General features: G+C 38.6%; 1 protein-coding gene and 1 pseudogene across 3 annotated transcripts in view; one reads left to right on the top strand and one right to left on the bottom strand.

The window, feature by feature from the left end:
- Positions 1-24,321, top strand: part of TCP11L1 (t-complex 11 like 1) — a 42,865-nt gene that overhangs the window by 12,811 nt on the left and 5,733 nt on the right. For 2 of the 3 annotated variants that reach the window (XM_037838950.1, XM_037838949.1), the window contains 7 exons: positions 10,959-11,091; positions 12,665-12,785; positions 13,543-13,763; positions 17,022-17,158; positions 19,126-19,322; positions 21,717-21,898; positions 23,432-23,586. In XM_037838950.1, the coding sequence (XP_037694878.1) occupies positions 10,959-11,091; positions 12,665-12,785; positions 13,543-13,763; positions 17,022-17,158; positions 19,126-19,322; positions 21,717-21,898; positions 23,432-23,586 (1,146 nt within the window). The remainder of the gene's footprint in view (positions 1-10,958; positions 11,092-12,664; positions 12,786-13,542; positions 13,764-17,021; positions 17,159-19,125; positions 19,323-21,716; positions 21,899-23,431; positions 23,587-24,321) is intronic. The other variant, XM_037838951.1, reaches the window with a different exon arrangement.
- On the bottom strand, positions 5,633-6,762 carry LOC119535841 (annotated as a pseudogene).

Here is a 24,321-nt window from a genome sequence, read left to right as displayed (position 1 = left end):
ACTCTTATTTGAATTCTCTTAACCACTGAAACCTTATTTTGTTGCCTTTCTTTTTCCCCTTTTGGTCAAAAAGGCATTCTCAATCCCTTGATGCTAGGGTCAGGCTCATTCCCAGAATCTATGTCCCATGTTGCCAGGAAGATTCATTCATCTGGGGGTTCCTGTTCCATGTTGGGGGGAGGGTGATGGGTTTGTTTGCAGAGTTAGGCTCAGAGAGAGAAAGTCCACATTAGAGCAACAAAAGAAGTTCTCTAAATGTGACTCCTAGGCATAATTATAGTTGGGCTTAGCCTCCTCTTTACAGCCATAAGTTTCACCTGAGCAAGCCTCAAGATTGAGGGCTTGACTTGTTCCAGTTTGCTAATGCTACTGGAATACAAAACACCAGAAATGGACTGGCTTTTATAAAGGGGGTTTATCAAGAGTGACCAATAGAAGATCAGTGGTTGCGTGGGGAGGTGTTTTGGGGAAGGATGGACGGAGCAAGTACAAAGGGACAAGGGGGAGATGTGGGGGCTGATGAACAGATTCAACACCTTTAATGAGGTGATGTTTTCAAGGGTGGATAGAAATGCAAAAGCATGACAAATTTGTATACTTTAAAATGGGCAGTTTATTGTACATTAACTGTATCTTAATAAAAAAATGAGAAAATAAAAAAAAAAATAAAGGGGGTTTATTTGGTTACACAGTTACAACCTTAAGGCCATATAGTTTCCAAAAACAACCTTAAGGCCATATAGTTTCCAAGGTAAGTCATCAGCAATCAGGTACCTTCACTGGAGGATGGCCAATAGTGTCTGGAAAACCTCGGTTAGCTGGGAAGACATGTGGCTGGCATCTGCTCCAGAGTTCTGGTTTCAAAATGGCTTTCTCCCAGGACATTCCTCTCTGGGCTGCAGTGCCTCAAAAATGTCACTCTTAGTTGCTCTTGCGGCTTTTGTTCTCTCTTAGCTTCTTAGCAAGACTGCTTTCAAAGGCCATCTCCACAATGTCTCTGCAGCTCCTCTCTCAGCTCCTGTGCATTCTTCAGTGTGCTTTTTGGCTGTAGCAAGCTCGCTCCTTCTGTCTGAGCTTATATAGTGCTCTAGTAAACTAATCAAGGCCCACCCTGAATGAGCAGGGCCACACCTCCATGGAAATTATCCAATCAGAGTTATCACCCACAATTGGGTGGGTCACATCTCCATGGAAACACTCAAAGAATTACAATCTAATCAACACTAATATGTCTGCCCATACAAGATTGCATCAGAGATAATGTCATTTGGGTGGACATAATACATTCAAAGTGGCACACTTATAAAGTAAGGGGTTCCTAAATTCACATAGCATATGTTATGTCCATGATAATCCATTCTTACCTCACATTATCATCACTTAGTTGTACAATCCTTATCACTCTTCATTTTAAACAATTTTCTTGACCCAAAACACCTCATGGCTCTTGTCAGCCCTTAATTATTTGTCCCAAGTATTTGTGTGGTACTAGTATGGTATTCCTGTTAATTATAGTCCTGAGTATGCATTATGTAGATTTGTCCCATGTACCCTTCTGTTTTCAGCTCTCTTGCTAAGGTCATATCTTAGAAGTATGTCTTGCAGGCACTTATCTATATTTATGGTGCTGGTCTGTTGGAAACATGCCTTTAAAGAAGCCCAACACTGTTCAATTTTTTGTATTCTTTATCCTTTCTTCTGACTGTATGATTTTGATTGTCCTGTCTAGTAGTTCATTGATTCTTTCTTTTGGCTGTTCAAATCTGCTGTTGTATGCCTCTAGTATATTTTTATTCTCTACTATGTGCCTTTCACCCCCATAATTTCTATGTTTCTTTTTATACTTTCAAATTCGTCTTTATGCTCACACATTATTGTCTTAATATCTGCGCCGGTTTGAATGTATTATGTCCCCCAAAATGCCATTATCTTTGATATAATCGTGTGTGGGCAGACGTATCAGTGTTGATTAGACTATGATTCTTTGAGCTTTTCCATGGAGATGCGACCCACCCAGCTGTGGGTGATGACTCTGATTGGATAGTTTCCATGGAGGTGTGGCCCTGCCCATTCAGTGTGGGCCTTGATTAGTCCACTAGAGTACTATATAAGGTCAGACAGAAGGAGCGAGCTTACTACAGCCAAGAGGGACACTTTGAAGAATGCACAAGAGATGAGAGAGGAACTGCAGTTTACACAGACATTTTGGAAACAGCCTTTCAAAGCAGACTTTTGCTCCGGAGAAGCTAAGAGAGGACAAATGCCCCAGGAGCAACTGAGAGTGACATTTTGGAGAGAAGCTGAAGCCTAGAGAGGAACGTCCTGGGAGAAAGCCATTTTGAAACCAGAACTTGGAGCAGACTCCAGCCCCTTGCCTTCCTAGCTAATAGGTTTTCCTGATGCCAGTGGCCTTTCTCCAGTGAAGGTACCCTTTGTTGATGGGCACTTTATGGCCTTAAGACTGTAACTGTATAACCAAATAAACCCCCTATATAAAAGCCAGTCCATTTCTGGTGTTTTGCATTCTGGCAGCATTAGCAAACTAGAACAATATCCTTTATCTCTTTATGTATATTTTCCTTAATCTCCTTGAATGGATTTAGCAGATTTGTTTGAACATCTTTGATTAGCTGTTCTTACTTCTGAGTATCCTCTGAAGTTTTAATTTGTTCCCTTGATTGAGCCATATCTTCCTGTCTCTTAGTATGGCATGTAACTTTTTGCTGATGTCTAGGCATCTGATTATCTTGATGAGTTAACTCTGAAAGTCTGTTTCTCCCACTTGCTAGGGTTTAGAAATGTTAAGAATTCAGTGTCATCTATTCATCTAAGGATGACAGGGATCTACTAATTAAAATCTTGAGTACCCTATTTAACCAAAATGTTGAATGGGATAACTGGTATAACTATTGTTTGCTCTAAGATACAAAGCCTCTTCTTTGAAGCTTAGTCTAACTTACTCTAGACCTTTAGAATACCCATGTTTAACGGTTCACATTTTCTCAGCTCTTCTTCATCTGATTCTTAACCTGGATATGCAGTGCAATTTTTAAGATCGCATTTCTGTTTTTGTGCAGAATTTTCTCCCCAGCTCCTATGATTTGTTTAAAATCTCTCCCTTTCTCAGTGCCTCATTTTCCTTATGCTTTTCAGTTCTGGGACCCATCCTATCTTACAGAAGTTCCCCCTCCTTTTTTTTTTCTGCCTCTGATTCCTTCCCCATTAGGAAATCCTGCCCCCAAAAGGTGGGTCACTTAAAAAGACAAAAAAAAAAAGTCTGTTTTGCCTTTAGGTGGTCCAGCTGATTGCAGCTGGATTGAGTGAGGGCAAAACAATTCTTGCCAGCTGCTGAATTTAAAGTAACTATAAAACTACATCTGGAATCCTACAATTAAAATGTAAATATAAAAAAAAATAACGTTCAATCTTGCAAATTTGTTCCACAGAAATATTTTAAGGATGGAATTGCTGTTGCTAGCTGACAAAGTACTGTATCCTGAGAAAGGAAAAATTGAATGCTTTTTAAAGAATTAGTTGGTTCTGATCCAAGATGGTGTTTTTATTTTAAAAGGTTATATTTTCTTTAAACATGGAGACCCTTAGAGTAATGATAAGTCAATTGCAACTTAGTGTTGTTTGCTCTAAGATACTCTACTTCCAATGCTTTAATTATCTGCTCCCAAAGCACCTTCTGCTCTAGCATTTAATCACCTAGTTGACCAGTGAAGGATGATGTGTTCAGATGACAAACATCAATTGTTGTACCAGTTATCCCATTCAACATTTTGGTTAAACAGGGTACTCATGATTTTAATTAGTAGATCCCTGTCATCCTTAGATGAATAGATGACACTGAATTCTTAACATTTCTAAAGCACATGACCAGACTTTGAATTATGATGTCTCTGTAGTCAGTCAATCACTACATATTTATTTAGGGCATACTGTGTTTTGGGGATCAGTAGCGAACCAGGTCTCTCCCATCATTGAGCTTGCAGTCTATTGAGGAAAACAAATTAACAAGCAATTTCTATATAGTGTCTAAGTTCTATGAATAAACTTTATATTTGGTTTACTTTATTTACTCTATTGGGTGATAATTGCAATCTTCCCTCCATAAGTATCCATCCACATATGAGACTAGAAGCATCTTTAGAGCTTGTTGACATCTCAGATCCCAGGACACCTTAGCAAAGAAAAGTAATAATTACTACCATTCTAAGTTAGACCGTTTTGTTTTGGAATCTGTTTGCCATCCTCCCAAAAGCCATGTTTAACTCAGTGTGGTTTTCATTTTTTCTAGCAGGTCACAAACACTGCAACAGGATTTAACAACAGCTTTAGCTTTATATTACATAGTAAAATAGCTCTGGGATAAAATATGTGTAACTTTACCAGTTTTCATGGCTCATATTACAACTTGGTTTCTCTTCAAAAGTTGAAGTGAAGTCTACCACATTGTCCACCAAGTTGCATCTTTATAGGTTCCCATTTATGAAATTGGTAAATTTGAGACTAAAAAAAAAAGTACCATAAGTCTTTAATCAGTATTCAAGGAATAAATATTGTGTATGTAAATCTGTAACATATGCTGATCACATCTTAATATTGTGGGATTGAGATGTTCAGATAACCTCCATTTATAAGGTTGATTTTAAGTTTTCTCTAACTTGGACAGCTCCAGAAAACTTTCTGCTTCTTGGTTGTCTGATGTTCTCAGCTCTTGGCTCCCAAAACACTGAGAACACAGTTCCCTAGACTTTGGAGAATCTCATCTTTCATAGAACATCCTTCAGTTTTATCTTTTTTTTTTTTTTAATAAAGACTGACAGTTTAATTAAGACACATAAAGCTAAAACATTTATACATGGTGACAATTTAAAAAAGAACAAGCAACTTTAAAGTGAACAGGCTTCTCAAGGTCACTAATACAAAAAGGATGAATGGCCTCACTTTCTACAACAACCATGATGTGAAATTAGGAAAACAACATTAAATGTGGTATAGTAAAAAAAGAAAAAAAGGAAGAAAAGGAAAGGAAAAGCAAAGCCACAAAGAAAAGCAAATATTTTTGCACAGTATGTCAAATTGTATGTTGTTTCTACCATTAAAATCAACAAACATTATTTTATTTTTTGGCTTCCAGATTGAATTTTAGAACATACTTAGCAAGAAAATCCTGAAAGTGCTTCCTTTTATGTTCTTTGGTATATAATTTGGTCATTTTGAGAGTCATTGATTCATTTAAGTACTTTAACATACATGTTTTAAAGAAAATGCAGTGAGGAATACAAATGTTTAGAAAACACAACCAAAGAATAAATTGTTATATTTTGACATCATAGAAAACAGAACTCTAAAATTTTATTTGTGTTTCTGTGACAGAATGATATCTATAACAGCCACAAGAACAAGTCTGACTAGATTTGTATTAAAGAAATATTACATGAAGCATCCCTTTTTGATTATTAGAATAACTGTTTTGTATACTTTTTTTTAAAGTAGAAGAGGCAAGTTTCAGCTTGAAGAAAGCATAATGAAGCAATTTTGAGTTTCAATAAAGTTATACTCCTCTGTGCCTTCTGATTTGGTGAGTCTGAACATCTAGAATTTACTGTCAGTTTGCAGAATGTTAAGGATTATTCTTGTATTTCAGGAAACAGTTTTCCTCTTTGAGCATTTTCTCTCTCTTTATCTTAGTTTTCATCTTGTTTCTCTGATTCTGCCACCACTTCATATTCTTGAAGTTCCTGTTGTAGTTCTTCTTCCCAATCCGTAGAATCCTTCCAATATGGTGGTCTCCTCTTCCTTTTTGTCAAGCACTAGTTGCTCCATTTCTTTCCTCAGATCCTCCTGATTCAAGTTACAGGCTTCAAAGTCATCGCTGACAAACTCAAAAATACCTGGGTCAGAAGAAACCTCTTCTTCATCCTCTTGAAGTTTAAGCTGAGATTTGATTATGACAGGTGGCGTTTTGGGCCAAAGTGCCTCTGTCAGTGGCAAATCATCTCTGCGGTTGTTCTCCTGCTTTCCCACAGTCTGCTGCTGGGCAGCGAGGGCAGTAAGCTCTGCCGACTTCTTAATCAGGGAGATGCAGTAAAAGTAGTTCCTCCAAAACACTTCTTCCTTCACCAGTTTAGGAACAAGGATGGATCTCATCCTGCTCAGCAGCTCATCTTCTTGGAGCATGACCAGGGCAACAGGGTACGTCTGGTCAAAGTCAAAATTAAACTGCACATCGGCCGGGGGGTCATGGAGGAAATTCCTTTTGTCAGCTGATAAGGCCAAGATTTGCTGTTGAATTGTTTCTTCATCATGACTGTCAACCCACGGGGGCACTGCTGCTTCTGACTTTTTTTTGTGTTGCTCCTGAACAAATTTCTTCTGTTCCTTCTGAAAATCTCCTATAATTGTCTTATCAATGATGCCATCTATTTTTCCTTCTTCTACCGATTTCTTTATTGTTTGTGCTGTTTCAGCAACTGATTCAGTTATCTTTTTCGTAGCAGCAGATGCAAAGTTAAATAGATAGCTGCCCAGGCCTTTGGCCTGGCGGAGGAGCGCCTGTTCTCCCGCTGGATGTGGCTTCTCCTCTGCCGACTCCTCCAACTCTTCCGAGCGCTGCTCAGGTGGAGCGTCTCTCGCGGGCTGCCGTTTTCCCTCGGTCTTTCCGTCTTCCTCGGGTTGCCTGTCTCCCTCGGATTTCCCTTCGCCCGCAGCCGGCTGTTCCGAGCCAAACCAACTGCCCGGACGCAGGAACATCCCGCCCGCGGGGCCGCCGCTGCAGACCCAGTCCCTGGAGACCTCAGCGGTGGCCGCCTGCTCCGGTCTCTACCCCGCGCGTCTCCCGGAGAGGTGGCCGGAAGCCGGAGCCTCAGTATCTTCTTTTTGCATATGGGAAAACTGACCCTGGAAGATTTAAGTGACTTGTCGAAGGTCACTGTCAAGAGAGTCTAGAGGAAGCCAAATTTCTTCCTGATTTGCTCAGTCTACTGTGTTTAACGAGTAGGCATTATTACAAGTATTGTCTATTTATCATTACCCAGATGCCTAAAATTGTTGAAAATTAGAAAATTTACTGAGGTAATTTGGTGTGTTTCTGTTATTTTCATTAATCTAAGATGATAAAACCTTTGATTGTTTTCACAAAATCAGGGTTACAACAAAACGGAAGTCCTGGAGGCAATCGCTGAATTTCTTTTTAGAAATAAGCACTTGATGGAGTTGAATAACTCCTGATGCTTGATATAGCTACAGTGAAAGTTCCATTTTCTGTTAAATGGTAACAGAAAATACTAGCTTGAAGTAATGTAATGATCAGTGTGTGTTGTGGCTATGTCTCTCTTTGTGTGTGTGTGTAACCCTTACTGAGAACCTTAGAGTTTAAATCCACTTTATCAAGGTATAATTTATACCTAATAAACTCTCAAATTTTAAATGTACAATTTGGGAAGTTTTGATAATTACATTTACAGTTGTGTGACTACCACCACAATCCTGAGCTAGAACATTTACATTAGCTCCAAAACTCCCTTGTTTCCCTTGGCATTGAATCCCTTCCCACCACTCTCAGCCCTTGGTAGTCAGTGATCTGCTTTCTGTCACTATAGTTTTGCCTTTTGTATAATTTAATATAAATGGATTATACTGTATGTACTCTTGTGTTTGGCTTCTTTCACTTGAGATAATGCTTTGAGATTCATCTGTGTTTTTGCATATATCAGTAATTTGGTACTTTTTCATTGCCAAGTAGTTTTCTACTGTATGAATATACTACAATTTGTTTATCCATTCTGCAGTTGTTAGGCATTTGCGGTAGCTTCAGATTTTGGTTATTAGAAAGAAAGCTGCTGTTAACATTTGAGTACAAGTTTTCATATAGCCGTATGTTTTTGGTTTTCTTGGGTAAAAACCGAGAAGTGGGGTTATTGAGTCATGTTGTAATAAGTATATGTTTTACTTTATTAAAAAAAAAACAGACTGTTTCCCAAAGTGACTGTACCATTTTGCATTCCCACCAACAATATATGACAGTTCAACATGTTCCACGTCTAGGCCAACATTTGGTATGGTCAGTCTTTGTGACTTTGGCCATTCTAGAGGATGTGTGATGATATGTTATTGTGGTTTTAATTTGTATTTCCTTGATGATTAATGATGTTGAGCAAGCATCTTTAGCCCATTTTTTAATTTTGGGTTCTTTGTCTCCTGTTATTGAGTTGGAAGAGTTCTTTATGTATTTTGGAAACCATTCCTTTGTCAGATACATGTTTTGCAAATATTTTCTCCTATTCTGTGCCTTACCTTGTCATCTTCTTAACAGAGTCTATCACAGAGCACAGTTTTACATTTTGATAAAGGCCAGTTTATCAATTTTTTCTTTTATACTTTTAGCTTTTTGTATTCTAAGACATCTTTGCCTAACCCAAGGTCACAAAGATTTTTCTCCTATGTTTTCTTTAAGAAGTTTTATAATATTAGCTCTTACATTTAGTTCTACAATCTTTTGTGTTCATTTTTGTTAATCATTTGAGGTAAGGGTCATGGGTCTTTTTTTTACATATGGATGTCAATTGTTCCAGTAGCATTTGATGAAAAGATTATATCCTTATTCTGTTGAATTATCTTGGCACCTTTGTTCAAAATCCTTTGAATAAATATATACATATATTGTTATAAAAATGATATATATAGAGAGATATGAGTATATATGTGTCTATTTCTGAATTCCCTGCTCTGTTCAGTTGATCTGTGTATCTATCCTCATGCCAAAAATACACTATCATGATTATTATAGCTTTATAGTAAGTTTTGAAATCAGTTAAAGTCCTCCAGTTTTGTTCTTTTTTCAAAATTGCTTTGAATTTATTAGGTCATTTGCATTTCCATCTACATTTTAGAATCACTTTGGCAATTTCAGCAAATCCTGTTGGGGTTTTGATTGGGATTGTATTAAAATCCATAGATCATCTTGGGGGAAAATTGACATCTTAACAATATTGAGAATTGAAAATATGTATCTGGGCCTTGATTTTGAATATTTGTTATCTTTTGCCAATACTCATAAAGCAAAATTTATTTATTTGGCATTTTTATTCATATTCTCTGGATATGCTGAGAAGAATTTTGTGAGTTTTCCTAACTTCCCTTTACATGACGAAATAAAGATTTTTACCATACAGTATATGATCAGTTCATAGATATGGTTCATTTTTTTGGGGGGGGGGGTAGCAAAAGGGCAAAAGGAGAAGAAAAATAACTTTTCACTAACATAAGAAAATCTAGTCATATTTATAAGTGACCCTGTGAAAACCAGAGAATGATATCACTTATGTCATTTTATGCCCGAATCTTATCACCATCACATAAAATTAATATGGTCATTTTATAGATCAGTGCTTCTCATAATATGGTTTCTGGGAACAAAAGCCTCAGTATTAGCATTAGTTGGAGACTTGTTAGAAACGCAAATCCTCCAACCCCACCCTGACTTGCTGAATTACAAATCCTGAGAGTGGAACCCAGCAATCTGTTTTAAAAAGCCCCCCCTCTGATTCTTGTATAGGCTAACATTTGAGAACCGCTATTACAGACTTTTTAAAAATAAGAATTACCCTTTGTTCCTCCCTGCAGAACTCTTGAGAAGATTTGAATTAGAGAACTTACTTTCTAGAAGATAAATCTCAAGCTCTATCATGATACCGATCAAAAGCAGTGGGTCTCTGCCGAATGTGCTCAAATGACCAATTCCTGAGACACCAGGGTTTCAAAGAGAAAAAGAGTTTATTGCTAGGCGTGAAGCAGGAGAGCAGACTGCCTATCTGCCTAAAAATCTGTCTCCTCAAACTGCGGTAATTCTGATAGTTTTATAGTATCAAAAGATGGGCAGGTTTTAGGATAATGAGCACAGTGGTTCTAGATGATGTAACTAGAGGTGATCTAATTATTGAGCATGCGCAGATTGAATACGTGCTTAGTCACAGAACATATGTAAGAAAATGGAGGCTTTAATATGATGGTGGGCATGGTTTTTAGTATTATAATGAGGTATAGGTCACTTATAGGTTAAAGTTTAAGGACTGCACCTGTCAGACAGGACCATTTTGGTTAGATCCAGCGTCCTTTATCAAGATAGCTTTGGAATTGGAGTGGATTGGTTCTGGGCTGACTGAAGGCCCTTCATTAAACATTAGGGACTGTCCTTAGTGATCATAAGACTCTAAAGTTGAAAAAACCAGATAAAAGGGGTTCAAGTGAGGGTCAGTCACAAGGTTTTTACAATCACAGGAGTACAAGATAAAGGCTATTCTCATTATCAGAGATCAAGAAAGTTGGATTACAGTTCAGAGATTTCAGGTATTTGTTTCCGTCTACTCTAATATACCAGAAAGTAAAAAGGAATATCTATATAATGATTTGGTAATCATAATCATCTCCCAAATCCTAACTTGGTTATAATCAGAAGAGCGAGAAGTATGCAGACTCATATGAAGCTATTGCAGCAGTTGAGAGAGAATTAAAGTCTACAGGACTTGGATAATGAAGCAGGGGAAAGGGAGAAATCAAAGATGACTGTGAAGTTTCTGATCCAGTGGGCCGGCTTTCTACAAAATTATGCTTCACACACTCTGCTCTGTTCATTGGTCCGCTTCAGAACTCTCATATTCTTCCTTAGCCTGTAGAGGGCCGTAGTTTTATCATTGTTTAAGTAGCATCTAACATCCTAAAGGTCTTGATGCTATTTTAATTGGGGGAGATTATTTGCTAGTAATGGTGCAAAATGTAAACTGCTGATGGTGGCATAAGCGATGTCTGGTGCCTTCCACTTACCAGAACATTTTCATAAACAGAGGCATAACTGAGAGTATTGGCTTTTACCAGAACATCCCTCCCCCTCTTGTTTTAATAGAAATTCTAATCTAGAGAAGCAAATCTCTCATACTGGGATTTTGTTACAGCTAGCCCTCCTCGATTTGTGACAGTAGAAGAACTCTTGGAGACAGCGAAAGGAGTCACTAACATGGCTCTAGCCCATGAAATTGTAGTAAACGGAGACTTTCAGATTAAACCTGTTGAGTTACCAGAAGACAGGTAAGATGGTTACTAGGTTGTCTTGTTTAGTAGGAGAATACTGTCTTCTCCCAGTTCTGGATATGTTTCCTTCAGTTGATGCTGATATATTCAAATATATTTTTCTTTTTTGTACATTATTACCAAAAAATATCCCTATACTAGAAGTTACTGAAGTTTGAAAATAGATCTCAAGACCACTTGTCCTTCACATGTGAATGATGGAAAACTCTGGAAATCTTTCTAGACCACTTCCGCCTACTCAATACACTTTAGCCATCTCATCTTGTATTTTCATAGCATTGTTTCTTATATTTTCTATCACATTGTATGTAATTGTTAGTTTACTTGCTGTCTTCACCAGATTGTAAACTCCACGAAAGAAAGGACAATGCATTATTCTCTGTATCTCTGGTGCCTGTCACATATCATATTTCATTGCATCTAAAACATTATCAATTTTAATGGATGCCTTTTAAAAGTGTTTTGTCGTTTGAAAGAAAAAAACCATTATAGTGTAAAAATGCCATCAGTTTTAAGAAAGATCCAAGATTCAGAGATATTAGAATATGAACAAAAATGTTTGTTTTAGAGTCAATGAAATATGGTTATAGGTGCTCCTCTTTCAGCAGTTCATTGATGTCAGGACTCTGATGTCTGTGATTCTCTTGTCCTTTCCCTCATGGTTGCAAAATGGCAGCTGCAGCTCCAAGCATTCCATCATATACTATTCCATCATATACCAGCACTCCAGGAAAGAGGGAAAAAGGTGGGTGGACTTAGGCTCTCCTTTTACAAGGGCGGAAGATGTGCTCTAATATTTTGTTAGTTCAAACTACTCCCAGCTTTAAGTAAGCCTCGGAAAGCTCGAATCTGGCAAAAAGGAAAAGGAATGGAACTGCTATGATAGGCTTAGGTTAACCGTGATTTATCCTCAGAGTATAATGCCACCCAGAAAAATTTTGTGGTCCTGTTAGCATAGAAGGAGGAGTGGCTTTTGGCAAGCTACAGTGTTTCCCACAGCAGCCTTCTAAATATGACTTTTCAGACATTTCTTATATGTCTGTAAAGATAGTATTTGCCTTTTCACATTAATGAGATGTTACATATAAATTGTCGTTTGGTAAGTAATTAAACAATTGCCCTATATTTATTTATTTTTAGGAAATAAAATCCTTCAACCTGTATACATGCTGAATTATCGTAACTACTTGGTAAATTCTTAAGATAACTAATTATTACAGTCAACTACTTGATCATAAATATCTTTGAAAACTTGCTGGTATCAGCACTAAAAACTAATAACTCTAAATTTTCCAGTGTTCTTTTTATTGTATGACCTAGTTATATACCATTAATGGGATCAATGTCTACTATTAAATTAGTTGAAAGTTATTCTTCCCAATGAGGTAATTATTGAAAAACCCGCTAACTAAAAATGACATATGTCGTTGGTTTAAGGATGTCTGGAAAATCTTTTCTTGATCTAAATTGTTTTTAAAATTTTCACCCTAAACACGGAATTTGTGGTTTTGAAAGTAGTTAGAGATTCAACTATTTTGGCTTTCTCCTTTTGTTTTTAATTTGCCTTCAGCTTGGAGAAGAGAATAAAGGAGATTGTACATAAAGCTTTTTGGGATTGTTTGAGTGTCCAGCTAAGTGAAGACCCCCCAACGTATGACCATGCCATCAGACTAGTAGGGGAGATCAAAGAGGTGAGATGTAAAGCAATTCCTTATCAGAGAAAATTGTGATGCTTTTCTGGTTTGAGGAGTATTTATTCGACCTCTCTGTGTTACCGCACCAGAAGACTTCAAGGACATTGAAGGATCAAGAAGTTAAATTACTTGCCGAAATATGAACCAAGAGTGTTTTTGGTTTAGTACCCTTTGGACCTTGCAATTTTTTTTTTAATTTCAAGAAAGCCATGATAACCTGAAGGTGTTAGTCTTATAAATGAATAAAAAGTCATGTTTCTAAACAGAATTATTTAAATAAAACAGAAGTTATTTTACAAAATATAGGTAGTTTATAAATTACTCAACAAGTATGGACACATTCAGTTTATTTAAAAAGTGATTCAGTCTGTGATAAATGAGACATTTGGTGGGAAGAAGCAATGCTTTTAGCAGTGATAGCAAAGCAGAAATGTATCCATGGAAATTGGTAACTAGGTTGGCTCATGGGCTCACATTAATAAGTGTGTTTTCCATTTTTCACCTTCAGCAGCTTTTTCTTTCTGTATCCAGTTGATGCTACTTGGGCTGAAATGGAATTTTAAATAGCTATTCTAAATGATTTGAAAGCTTCTGTTTTTCTGTAGATTTGTTGAATAAGAGGTTCAAATATGTACAACTATTACAGTAGCAATCGGCAAGCCCTTATTTGGATAGTTTTAAATTCCTTTGTATGTAATAAAAAATGATGTCTGCCTGAGAAACTTTGATTAAAGTTTGTTATGCTCTCTTGTAGACTCTCTTATCTTTCTTGCTGCCTGGTCACACTAGACTGAGAAACCAGATAACGGAAGTCTTGGATCTGGATCTGATAAAGCAGGAAGCAGAGAATGGGGCCCTAGACATTTCCAAGCTGGCTGAATTCATTATTGGCATGATGGGGACTCTATGTGCACCGGCTCGTGATGAGGAAGTTAAGAAATTAAAGGACATTAAGGAAATAGTGCCCCTTTTCAGGTATGGAAATTGTGTTAATCACACCCAGTGCACCTAAAATGCCAAACCTGTTTTCAAATTTAGACTTCCTCAAGTCTGGGTACTCATACATTTAAAAATAGCAAAAACCAGACATTTTGAAAAAATATAAAAAGTAGAAGGAAAAAATTCACCCATAATTTTACCACTCAAAGGCAGTTACTATTATCATTTTGGATATATACATATATTTAGGCTCTTTTTTTCCCAAATTTTTTATTTTGAAAAGTTCCAAACTGACAGAAAAGTTACAATCAGCCCTCATATACCCTTCACCTAGATTCAGCGGTTTTTAACATTTTGTCACATTTGTTCTATGTTTTATATATATGTGAATGTGTGCATTTTTTTTTCTCAACCATCTGAGGGTTAATGGCAGACGTTGTTTCATCCTTAAATATTTATTTCAGCACCTTAGTACCTCCTAAGAACATGGACATTCTCCTACATAATCATACAACTAAGACACTCAAGAAATTTAACATTTTATAATCTTGTTAACTAACATATATAGTCCATATTCTTTTGTCTTAAGAATATTTATTTTTTAATTATATTTAATTGTGATCAAATTTATATGTTTTTCTGCTAATATGGCAAAGGATTAATATGATGCTGCCTAAAGATGTTATTTTTGGTTAACTGCTTAGCTCTCTTTTCCTGTAAACAGATAAGATGATATGCATCAAAAAATGCTACTTAGCAACATTATTTATGCAGAAAATGAACCCCGATTGGTAAATTGCATCTGGAATTTAAGGAAAGATGATGAACTATAAATACCAGTTCTTTGGACTTCCCTGAGTGGGGTAGTTCTTATAACTGGGCATGTCCCTGGTGGGGGGACCCTGGAAGCCATGTTATGGAATTGTTACCAAGTATATTGGCTCGTGTGGGTCATGAGGCTCTGCACCCTTCTCATGCAGCTCTCTGTGCACCTTAGTTGTCTCCCTCATATCTGTAGAGAGATGTTGGTGCTGCCCAGCTGGCAAGCTGTGTTCTTGTTCTTCATCCTCTGAATAGATGATGCCAAATGTATCCTGTGGTAGTCCTGTGAGTCCGAATGTTTAGTTGAACCTAAGAAGATCCACTGGTGGGCATGACAGGCCTGACTTTTTCTATTATTATACCCTAATCATTTTACTAATATTATTTTAAATTGAAATTATTATTGAGATATTGGAGATTCACATGTGCCTGTAAGAAAAATAGAGACCTCTTGAATGCTTTGTTTAGTTTCACCCAATGGTAACATATTGCATAACTGTTGTATAGTATCACAACCAGGATATTGACATTGGTACAATCCACTGATCTTATTTAGATTTCCCATTTTACTTGTACTCATTTGTGTGTATGAGTTTTATACAGTTTTATCACCTGTGTAGATTTGTGTTTCTACCACCACAGCCAAGATGCTGAATACTTCCAATACCACGAGGATCTCTTCTGTTGCCCTTTTATAACCAACTTATATAATTTTTTCAAACTCCTGATAAACATTTTTAATGGCTCTAAAATATTCATTTGGGTAAATATACTTAACTATTTCTCTCCTAAATGGACAACTAGATTATTATAATTATTTACTATTTAATTCTGCATTGAAAATCTTCGTGCACAGAACTTTCTTCTGAATTTTAGGTAATTTCTTAAGATAGGTTCTAAAAGTGGGATTTCTGTGTCAGAAGGTATAAACAGTTTTAAGGCTCTCTTGCATGTTAAACTAAATTGCTTTCCAAAGTTTTATAAGCAGAAAAAATTCCTTTCATTTCCAGCTTTTCTTGATGTCTGTTATGAACGAGAACAGATAGCATATTCTCTTTCATTTCTTCAGTACATACAGAAGTGCCCTGCATTGTAAGGTTACCTCAGGGTTTAGAAAGAGTACTGAAAAAAACCCCCAAGAGTAGTAGTTTATTCATTCATTCATTCAGCAGGCTTTTATCAAGTACCTCTTATGTGTCAGGCATGGTGCTGAACACTAGAAATAAAATAGTGAAAAAGAGCTTTAATCTGACAAAGGTGGATGAGAGTCCCCTGGGGAAATATCTTGCAGCAAACTCAAATTCCTCTCGTAAAAAGTGAAGGGGGCTAGGGGACTGTGGCAGACTGGCAAGTACGTGCCTAAAGGAGGTAGCTGCGGCCACTTAGTTTAGCTGATTGTGGCCATGATGGGATGTGGACCCAGGTTGCCAGATCTTTTGATTTTTCAAGAGAAGCTGGAAATCCAGATTTTAAAAAACACTATGTAAGCACAAAACATGTTTGTGAGTTACTTCCAGTCAGTGGGCCACCAGTTAGCAGTTTCAAATAGTCTCTGGTTTCCTGTAGGTGGATTTGGGGAACTGTTAGGAAGACCCTCCAAGGAAAGACAATACCCCATGCATTTGGTAGGTGGAGTGGTAGAAGGAGGGGCCCAGGATGTGTAAAAGGGGATTTAATTATTCCTCAGACAGTGTATTGTTTCTTGTACATAATTACCTTATGTGTGGGTGAGTTTGCTCTATCATTTCATGTACGTTCAGTCCCAGAGGGCTTCAGGGGACTTTGGAGGGCATTTGATCCTGTTCCTGCTTCTGAGTAGGGCCACACCTAAACCTGTAGCTTAGGTTCTTAAGTACCTCCTGCAAGGAGGTCGCTTAGCAGCTCTTGTCATTTGGTGAGAGTGGTTATGGTACGTGACCTGGCAGGGTTGAAGGCATCCTTGGCATCATCAGGTCAGATCTACCCGTTGGGTACATTCAGTGCCTTAACTAGCAATTGTGCCATCAGAACTAGAGCATAAAAAGCATGCCCTAAAACTAAGAGAAACTGGAGCAAGGGGGGATGAGAAAGGAGAGAGTTAATTATCTTTCTTTCCTAGGAAAGTGAATTAACCTATTTGAAGGTACAGACTGGGGTGGTGAGCTCCCTGCATTTAACTTTGGGTCTTAGGCTCTGTTCTTCCTCTGTAGCTGCCATGAGGGTTGTTCCAGAGCCAAGAAATGAGTTTTGTGCTAGAAAGGCAGTCCGGGAAGCAGTTTTGTTTGGGGGTGGTAGAGGGGATGAGGACAGAAAGGTACTTCAAATTTTCAGCCTTTACACACTTTCATTTAAATTTTTATGTTTCCCAATTCTTTTTTTAAATCTGCTCTGATTGCTATAACCCTTTATGAGGTGAAAAGACTCTCAGATCAGCTCAACTATTTTTATTTTATAAGTACCGAGTTTTAAATCCTTTCCTCTCTTTTCTCTCAGGGCAATTTTTTCTGTGTTGGGCCTAATGAAAGTGGACATGGCAAACTTTGCTGTCAGTAGCATTAGGCCACATCTCATGCAGCAGTCGGTTGAATATGAAAGGAAGAAGTTTCAAGAGCTTTTGGAGAAGCAACCAAGTATGTTTAATGTATTATGGAACTCTTTCATTGTATTTTTTTCATTTTAGTTGCTATAGCTAGTTCCATAATGATTATTGTTTTCAAAACAAAACTAAAATGTTAGTATGAGAATAATCCAATTTGAGGAAGTAAAAGCACAACACATTAGGACTACATCAGATTGTACTTTTAAACGTTGGAAAGAAAACTGAATTGACAAGCAAGAGAAATATGAGTAAGATTTTAGAACAGGAATTAAAAAGAATGAAGAAGGTTTTTAATGAAAACACAAGTTAGAGGTAAATTGCATTCTTGGTCTTGATTTTAAAAACGTAACAAATTTCTTGTGAAAGTTTAATTCACTTTTCTTCTCCCTGGGAGGTAGATACAGCAGAAAATTTCACTTTGCGTCTGTTTGGTATGCATCAATCTTCCGGACCTCACACCTAGGAACAGTCTCATTTTTATAAACTTCTCAGTTGACTGCTGGGAAACAATGCGTGTTGAAATTCTGGGGTGCTCTTTGGTCTCTGCGTCAGCAGCTGATGTTCTGGGTAAATAGCATTTTTCAGATCCAATTTATTTTGAGTTCCCTTTGGCCTCTAGCTCCGCTGGTCACAAGATGAAAGTGGCAATCTCTGGATAGCTGATGTTGCCCGGCCAGAGTAGTTAATTCAGTGCCCTGAACAGTTGTTCAATCCAGCTCCAGATAGAGAAGGCTGATGAGGTGCTGGGGGCCAGGAGTCACCATAAAAGAGCAGAATAGAAGTAGCAGTAGTAAAAAAAAGAAGAATGCCTAACTCTCAGTACTGGACCCCTTGCCAAGGACTGAATATTCACTATTGTCTATAATTCTCACTTGGTAAACCTGTGAGATAGGCACTCTTTTTAAACCTCATTTTACAGATGTGGAAACAGATTTTGAGAGATTATTGACCAGAATCAATTAACCATGTGGCTCACAATCTCGGTCAGTACATTATACACCCCTTGGGAAACACTAGGGAAGCAGTTTCATAGGATTGAGAGCCATGTACTGGAAGCCAGGGTACAGGGAAAGACTCACTGCCTGAGGGAAGCGTGGCTGCAGTCTTTAGTCAGTGAGAGACTAGTACCTATTCACTGAATAAAATTCAAGGTTTGCTATCAAAGAACCAGAAAGTGCATCTTCTTGCAGCAGTAAAAGAGTGGACTACAGCCATGTCTCTGGCTGCCAACCTAGTTTTAAGGAGGCTTCCACTGGCAGAGCTGCAACACCTCCCAGGACCTGACAGGTGTTTTTGCTCAGATAATGAGAAAAAGAACCTCATATTCTTTCTCTTATGTCTCTCAGAGTCCCTGCTCTATTGTTCTTCTTAGAAAAGTAGAGGGACCATCATGGCTGATTAAAGCCGGCTGAGTATTTCCCTCTGGTGGTGTTCCAAATGCTGGGCAGCATGTCAGACGTGTTGCAGAGCTCACTTCCTGCAAGGCAAAAAGTAAACCAGATTGATACTAGATTAAGATCTAGACAGGGAAAAAAACCTCATCTTCAGTGTAGTGGATACTTTACATGGGGAAACTCTAGCCAGTGTCACATCCCATCTGTCTCTGGGCAAGAATCTTTTGCCATCTCAGAGAACTGGAGTCCTTAGAGCTTTCACCCACATCTCATGCAGTGGTCGGGACAGGAGAGAAGAAAACCATTGTGCTTGTTGAACTTCTGGTATGTGGCAAGCCCTGGGTAGGTGCTTTGCATTCATCATTTCATTGAATCCTCAAAAGGGCTGATAAGGTGGGTGTTGTAAATTTCTTTATTTAAAAATCTGATACTCAGAAGGATTATGACTTCCCTAAGATCACTCATCTAATAATTGTTGATACTATTTGATTCCAAAATCTATACTCGGTACTGTACCACATTGCAGGATGATCTTCCCTAAAGTAGTTCCGAGAAGCATCCCTCCTAAGTGTCATAGTAATGTTTGCAGCCTTGTCATTCTCAGATTCCCTGGACTTTGTTACCCAGTGGCTAGAAGAAGCTGCAGATGACCTTATGAATCAGAAGTGTAGAAATTCCCTGCCCGCCATAGGAGGGGCTGCTTGCTCTGGGGATGTTACCGTGCCGAGTCCGGTTGCTGTCCAGAATTATGCCTACTTGAAACTTCTGAAATGGGACCACCTCCAGAGACCTTTCCCCGAAGTATGTACTCCTGAGCAGTGTAACTACTCATATTTCTTTTGGTGCTTTATTCTGATACAGTTCACATACCATAAAATTCACTCTCTTAAAGTGTACAGTTCAGTGGTTTTAGTATTTCAGAGTTGTACACCATCACCATGATCTAATTTCGGAAAAGTTTCATCACCCAAAAAAGAAACCCTGTACCCATTAAGCAGTCACTCCCCATTCCCTCCTTCCCTAGCCTCTGGCAACCACTGATCTGCTTTCTGTCTCTCTGGATTTGCCTATTCTGTACATTTCATATTAATAGAATCATATAGTAGGTGGCTTTTTGTGTCTGGCTTCTTTTACCTAGCATAATGGTTTCAGGGTTCATCCATGGTGTAGCATATATCAGTACTTCCTTTTTATGGCTGAGTAATATTCCATAGAGTGGATATACCACATTTTATTTATCCATTTGTCAGTTGATGGACATTTTGGCTGTTTCTACTTTTTGGCTGTTATGAATAATGCTGCTTGGAACCTTCTTTTTAAAGTTTTTGTGTGGATGTATGTTTTTCAGTTCTTTTGGGGGTATACCTGGGACTGGAATTGTTATAGTGACTGCGTTTAACATTTTGAAGAACTTCTAAACTGTTTTCCAGAGCAGCTGCATCATTTTACAATCCCACCAGCAATGTATAAGGATTTCAGTTTGTGCTGAACTTTTATACTGTTTTCACTCATCTTGATAAAAGCACAACTGCTACAGTTGTGTTGCTTTACAGTTTTATTGAAAGAAATTTCTTCCCCTTCCATGCTGAGCAGTATTCTTTCTTTTTTATACTTTTCACAAAAAGTATTTGTAACTGTAGTCCTCCTTTAAGGAGATAACTAACAAGGGATTTCCCTATTTGTTTAATTGCTAATGTAGTGTGCAGAAACGAATCCTCCACTGTTCTTTTGAGGACACTCATGCTTCTTACTTTTACCCTCAGATCCTGCTACTTCTCTAAATATCTTTCTCATCTAAGTTTCCTTATTTTTCCTTTCACAAAGTTGTAAGCTTAATGTTTCACCTCTTGCCTCTGAGTTATATGTTTGTGCTAGAGGAGGATTTAAGGAGGGTGTTGAATGGGGGAGTGGTAGTGCTGTTTTCTGAAATAGAGATGTTATGTTCTCTCCTGGAGGGCACTTCTCAGGCTGACATTTCTTTTGAAAAATACTCAGCTGCGGGGAAGACGGTGTTTTCACTGGGGACAGATATCTACTCCTCTCAGAATTGATACTTGGAAATCTCTTGCATCCTAAACTCAAGTACTGCATACTTTGGGGAGGCCAGAAAGCAAGGGTACTGCTTTATACCAAAGCGAAGTTTGAAAAAAAAAAAAAGGCTGATTAGAAGATATGCTTCAACAAACATCAATAACAAAGAATTGTCCATCTTTCAGGATAGTTTTTTAGCTTCTTAAGAAGAACTCTAGGCTAAGATCCCAAATTGTTACCGTCTTGATTTGGTTTTTCTTAGTTTCTTACAGCAAGAAAGCTTCATTTGATTAACCTGTAAAAACTCAGATCAGAAGCCAGATCTCTGCAGCCTCTCTACTACCCTTCCCCTCACCCCGCGCAGGGGACTTTGGCATGTTACGCTCCAGGAGTGACTCCACAGAGTGACTGTCAGCATGGGAGGAGCAGTCACGGAAACTCACTCATTGGTTGCTTTTCAGTTAGCTTTCAGTTGTAATCTGCCAGGCCTACTCTTTCTACTCTATTTATTTTGTCTTTATTCATTTACCAGTTTTTGAGAGCCTCCTTTGTGCTGAGTGAATAAGTTTAGGTTCTGCCCTCAAGGAATTTCCCCTTCCTTCCCTCCAGCGTTCCCTGTAGGGGGATAGGTTGGCCTGCTTTTCCTGGGACAGAGAGGGTTCCCAGGACTCAGAACTTTCTGTTTTAAAACTGGGCCAGTCCAGGACAGAATAGCATGAGTAGGTCACCCTAGCTCTGTACTCATTACTTTTGCCTTTCTAATAATGTAACTCTTAATTTATTCTGCCAGCCACTTCATACGTACATGATCTCTTTTCATCTTTAAAACAAACCTATGAAATAGGAATCTTGTTTTTGCATCGCATTCAGGGAGTTCAAGAAATTTAAATGAGGTCACACTGCTAATTAAATGATGACACCTGGTCTTACACCCGGATTTGTCTCATACTTTTAACAAGTGTGCAGTGCTCTCTCTTTTCTAAGGAAGAAGGGGCTTTAAGACCGAAGAATAATTTCCACATGATTTCCATATAGTTCTGAAATGACTCTAGAAAATCCTGAGTGAAACCTGGAGGTGTCTGTAGGAGCTGTGGCCCTGCTGCCCCCTGCTGACCAGCCCGAATCTTCAGCTTGGTGATGCCTGTACTGTGGTATTGTTTGCAGACAGTTTTGATGGACCAGTCTCGCTTCCAAGAGCTTCAGCTTCAGCTGGAGCACCTGACCGTCCTGGGGGCTGTATTGCTGGTCACGTTCAGCATGGTAGCCCCAGGAATTTCATTCCAGGCAGAGTTTGCTGGGAAACTCAAGATGATTGTCAAGATTCTGCTAACAGATATGCATCTCCCGTAAGTGGCTGAGAGCTATGAAGTGTATTTATAAATAGGTGGATGGGAGGCAGTAGATGGGATGGGAACAGACTGGAATGGGGTCCGCCAGTGTAAGGTAGAATCGGGGGCCACTCTAGGAACTGAAAGGAAACCTTGTTCTCCAGCTTATCTGTTTACTCTGATGAAGACCCCAGCAGAATTTATTCAGCATAGGGTCAAAGTTAGAATCACCTCCAGGGTTAGCAGGGCTCTAGGCTGGTAAAATGCTTGTGTCCAGAACTCATAGTAAGAAATACATTTTACATTGTGACTTAATATACACTCACATATATATGTAACTAAAGCAAAAACCTCACAAAATGAAACTTTCCCTAACTATGCTTAATGAAGCATAATATTTTTATTCTATTCTGTTCCATTAAAAAATTCTGTTTGCTACCCACTGAACTTATTTCACAACCAACTAGTAGTTTGAAAAACACAGCTCTAAGGAAATACCATAAAAGAAACAAGCTGTATTCTTACATAGTGACCTGTATGTGATCAAACTTTTCTGCCCATTGCACTATCCCCTTAGAAATGCTTCTAGAACATTCTCACCCTTAACAAATGGAGGAATATTAATGCAGAGTTTGCACAAAGCATGCATATGTTCAGTGCAGTGAGGGATGTATCCATATGTTAAGAGTAAGGATCTCTCTTGAATTAGGCCAGGAGGGTGTTTGCTGAGCTGAGGCCTACCCTGGAGTCCCCTGCACAGGGGCTGCCTGAGGGTGTTACCCAGGTCCCTTTCCAGTAAAACTGCTCTGTCAAAGCTACCCAGCAGGGAGCCCCAGTATACTGCTTCCCCAGGAGTCCAGCCTGTATGCCCACATTCACCTGGCAGCCAGCGGGCTGGCTGGCACAGGGTTACTTCCAGGGCTTGCTCCCTTCCTCCCAAATCGTTCTGCTATCCAAGGGATCCGGAAACAGAATAAAAACAGTTATCGTCTCAGAGTAACTACCAGCAGGAGGGCAGCTGGCAGATGGAGCCCAGCACAGTGAGACGTGTGAGCTCCCCACAGGTACTCTAGGAGAGCCTGGGAGCCCCAGGTAATATAGGTGCTAATTTTTTTGACTTTCAATTTCAATTTTATTTATTTTTATAAATAGTTAATAGTAAATAGAAATAGTATTTTAAAAATCAAAAGGTACAAAAGGGTACCCAGTGAAAATTCTCTTTCCCACAGCTGGCCTGCAGCCACCGAATTTCTGGTTTCTTTTGTATTGTTTCAGAGATATTTGAAGATGTTCTTACTTCAAATCCAGGCCTATTTAACAGCATAGATGCTAGCAAGAAGTTGTGCTTTGGGTCCTTGGTCCTGGTGTAACCTGAGATTTCCCCTTTCCACTGTCCTTTCTAGCACAGAGGGAAATGTGCATGGCTTGAGAGCATTTATCCTTTAATTAGTTATTGTAACTCTTATCAGGGCCTGGGTTGAGTTGGTTTTTGGTGCACTTTATTCATAGCCCTTTCTTCCCTTGGCTTTTCCTTTTCCTTCCCTGCTCAAGCTCCTTCCATCTCAAGGATGCCCTGACTACCATTGGGGAGAAAGTCTGCATGGAAGTGGGCAGCTGTCTTTCCCTGTGTTCTGACAAGGAGACAGTGCTGAAGGGCCAGATCCAGGCCGTGGCCAGTCCTGATGACCCCATTCGCAGGATCATGGGTATGTTCAGGGGAGACAGGAAGCAAGAATGTACTCTCAGTTGGGCTGGAAGAGAGGCCCTTCTGAGGGGACCTAGAAGGAGTTTTGATGGGATCATAAATGTTGATGCGTGAGGAGAGACTGTAGAGACTGGTTATTCACTACAGTGTGATTAGGGCAACCCAAAGGCTCAGCAAGGTGAGTGAGCAGCCTTCCTTGTTCTGAAGGCTTAGACTTGGGAGCCACAGGCCGTGTACTGTACTCACTGTGGAGTCTTGGGCAAGTGTCTTGATATTTGAGCTTCCTCATCTACAGAAAGGGGATAATACTAACAACCTTACAAGGTTGCTGAGAAGACTACATGTGATAAGGTATGTAGAGTGCTCACCACAGAGAGTAAGTTCTCAATAAATAGTAGCTATTATTAAAAATATTATTCTAATGTATTAGCTGTTAATTTTCATCATTGCATCAGTGGCTCTATGAAATTTTGTTCTCTGACCAAGGAATACAGTGCTTGTTCAATTTTAAAAATCCAAATTTATCTTTAACCTGCTTTAGTTAAATTTTTAAGTTCCCTCAAATTCTTTACGAAAGCAGATAGGTGTTTAACAAATAAATAATGAAAAATTAGCAACCTACAGGCAGAAGCAGAATGATCAGTGGTTATCAGATTTCAGGTTGCATAGAAGGCTGCTTCTGGAGCTACTGCTAATACTATGAATGTTTTTTTGATTCTCAAGTAATATTTCATAA

Source organism: Choloepus didactylus, chromosome 6, assembly GCF_015220235.1.
Source record: "Choloepus didactylus isolate mChoDid1 chromosome 6, mChoDid1.pri, whole genome shotgun sequence".
NCBI lineage: Eukaryota > Metazoa > Chordata > Mammalia > Pilosa > Megalonychidae > Choloepus > Choloepus didactylus.
This window is presented reverse-complemented; position numbering and strand designations above follow the sequence as displayed.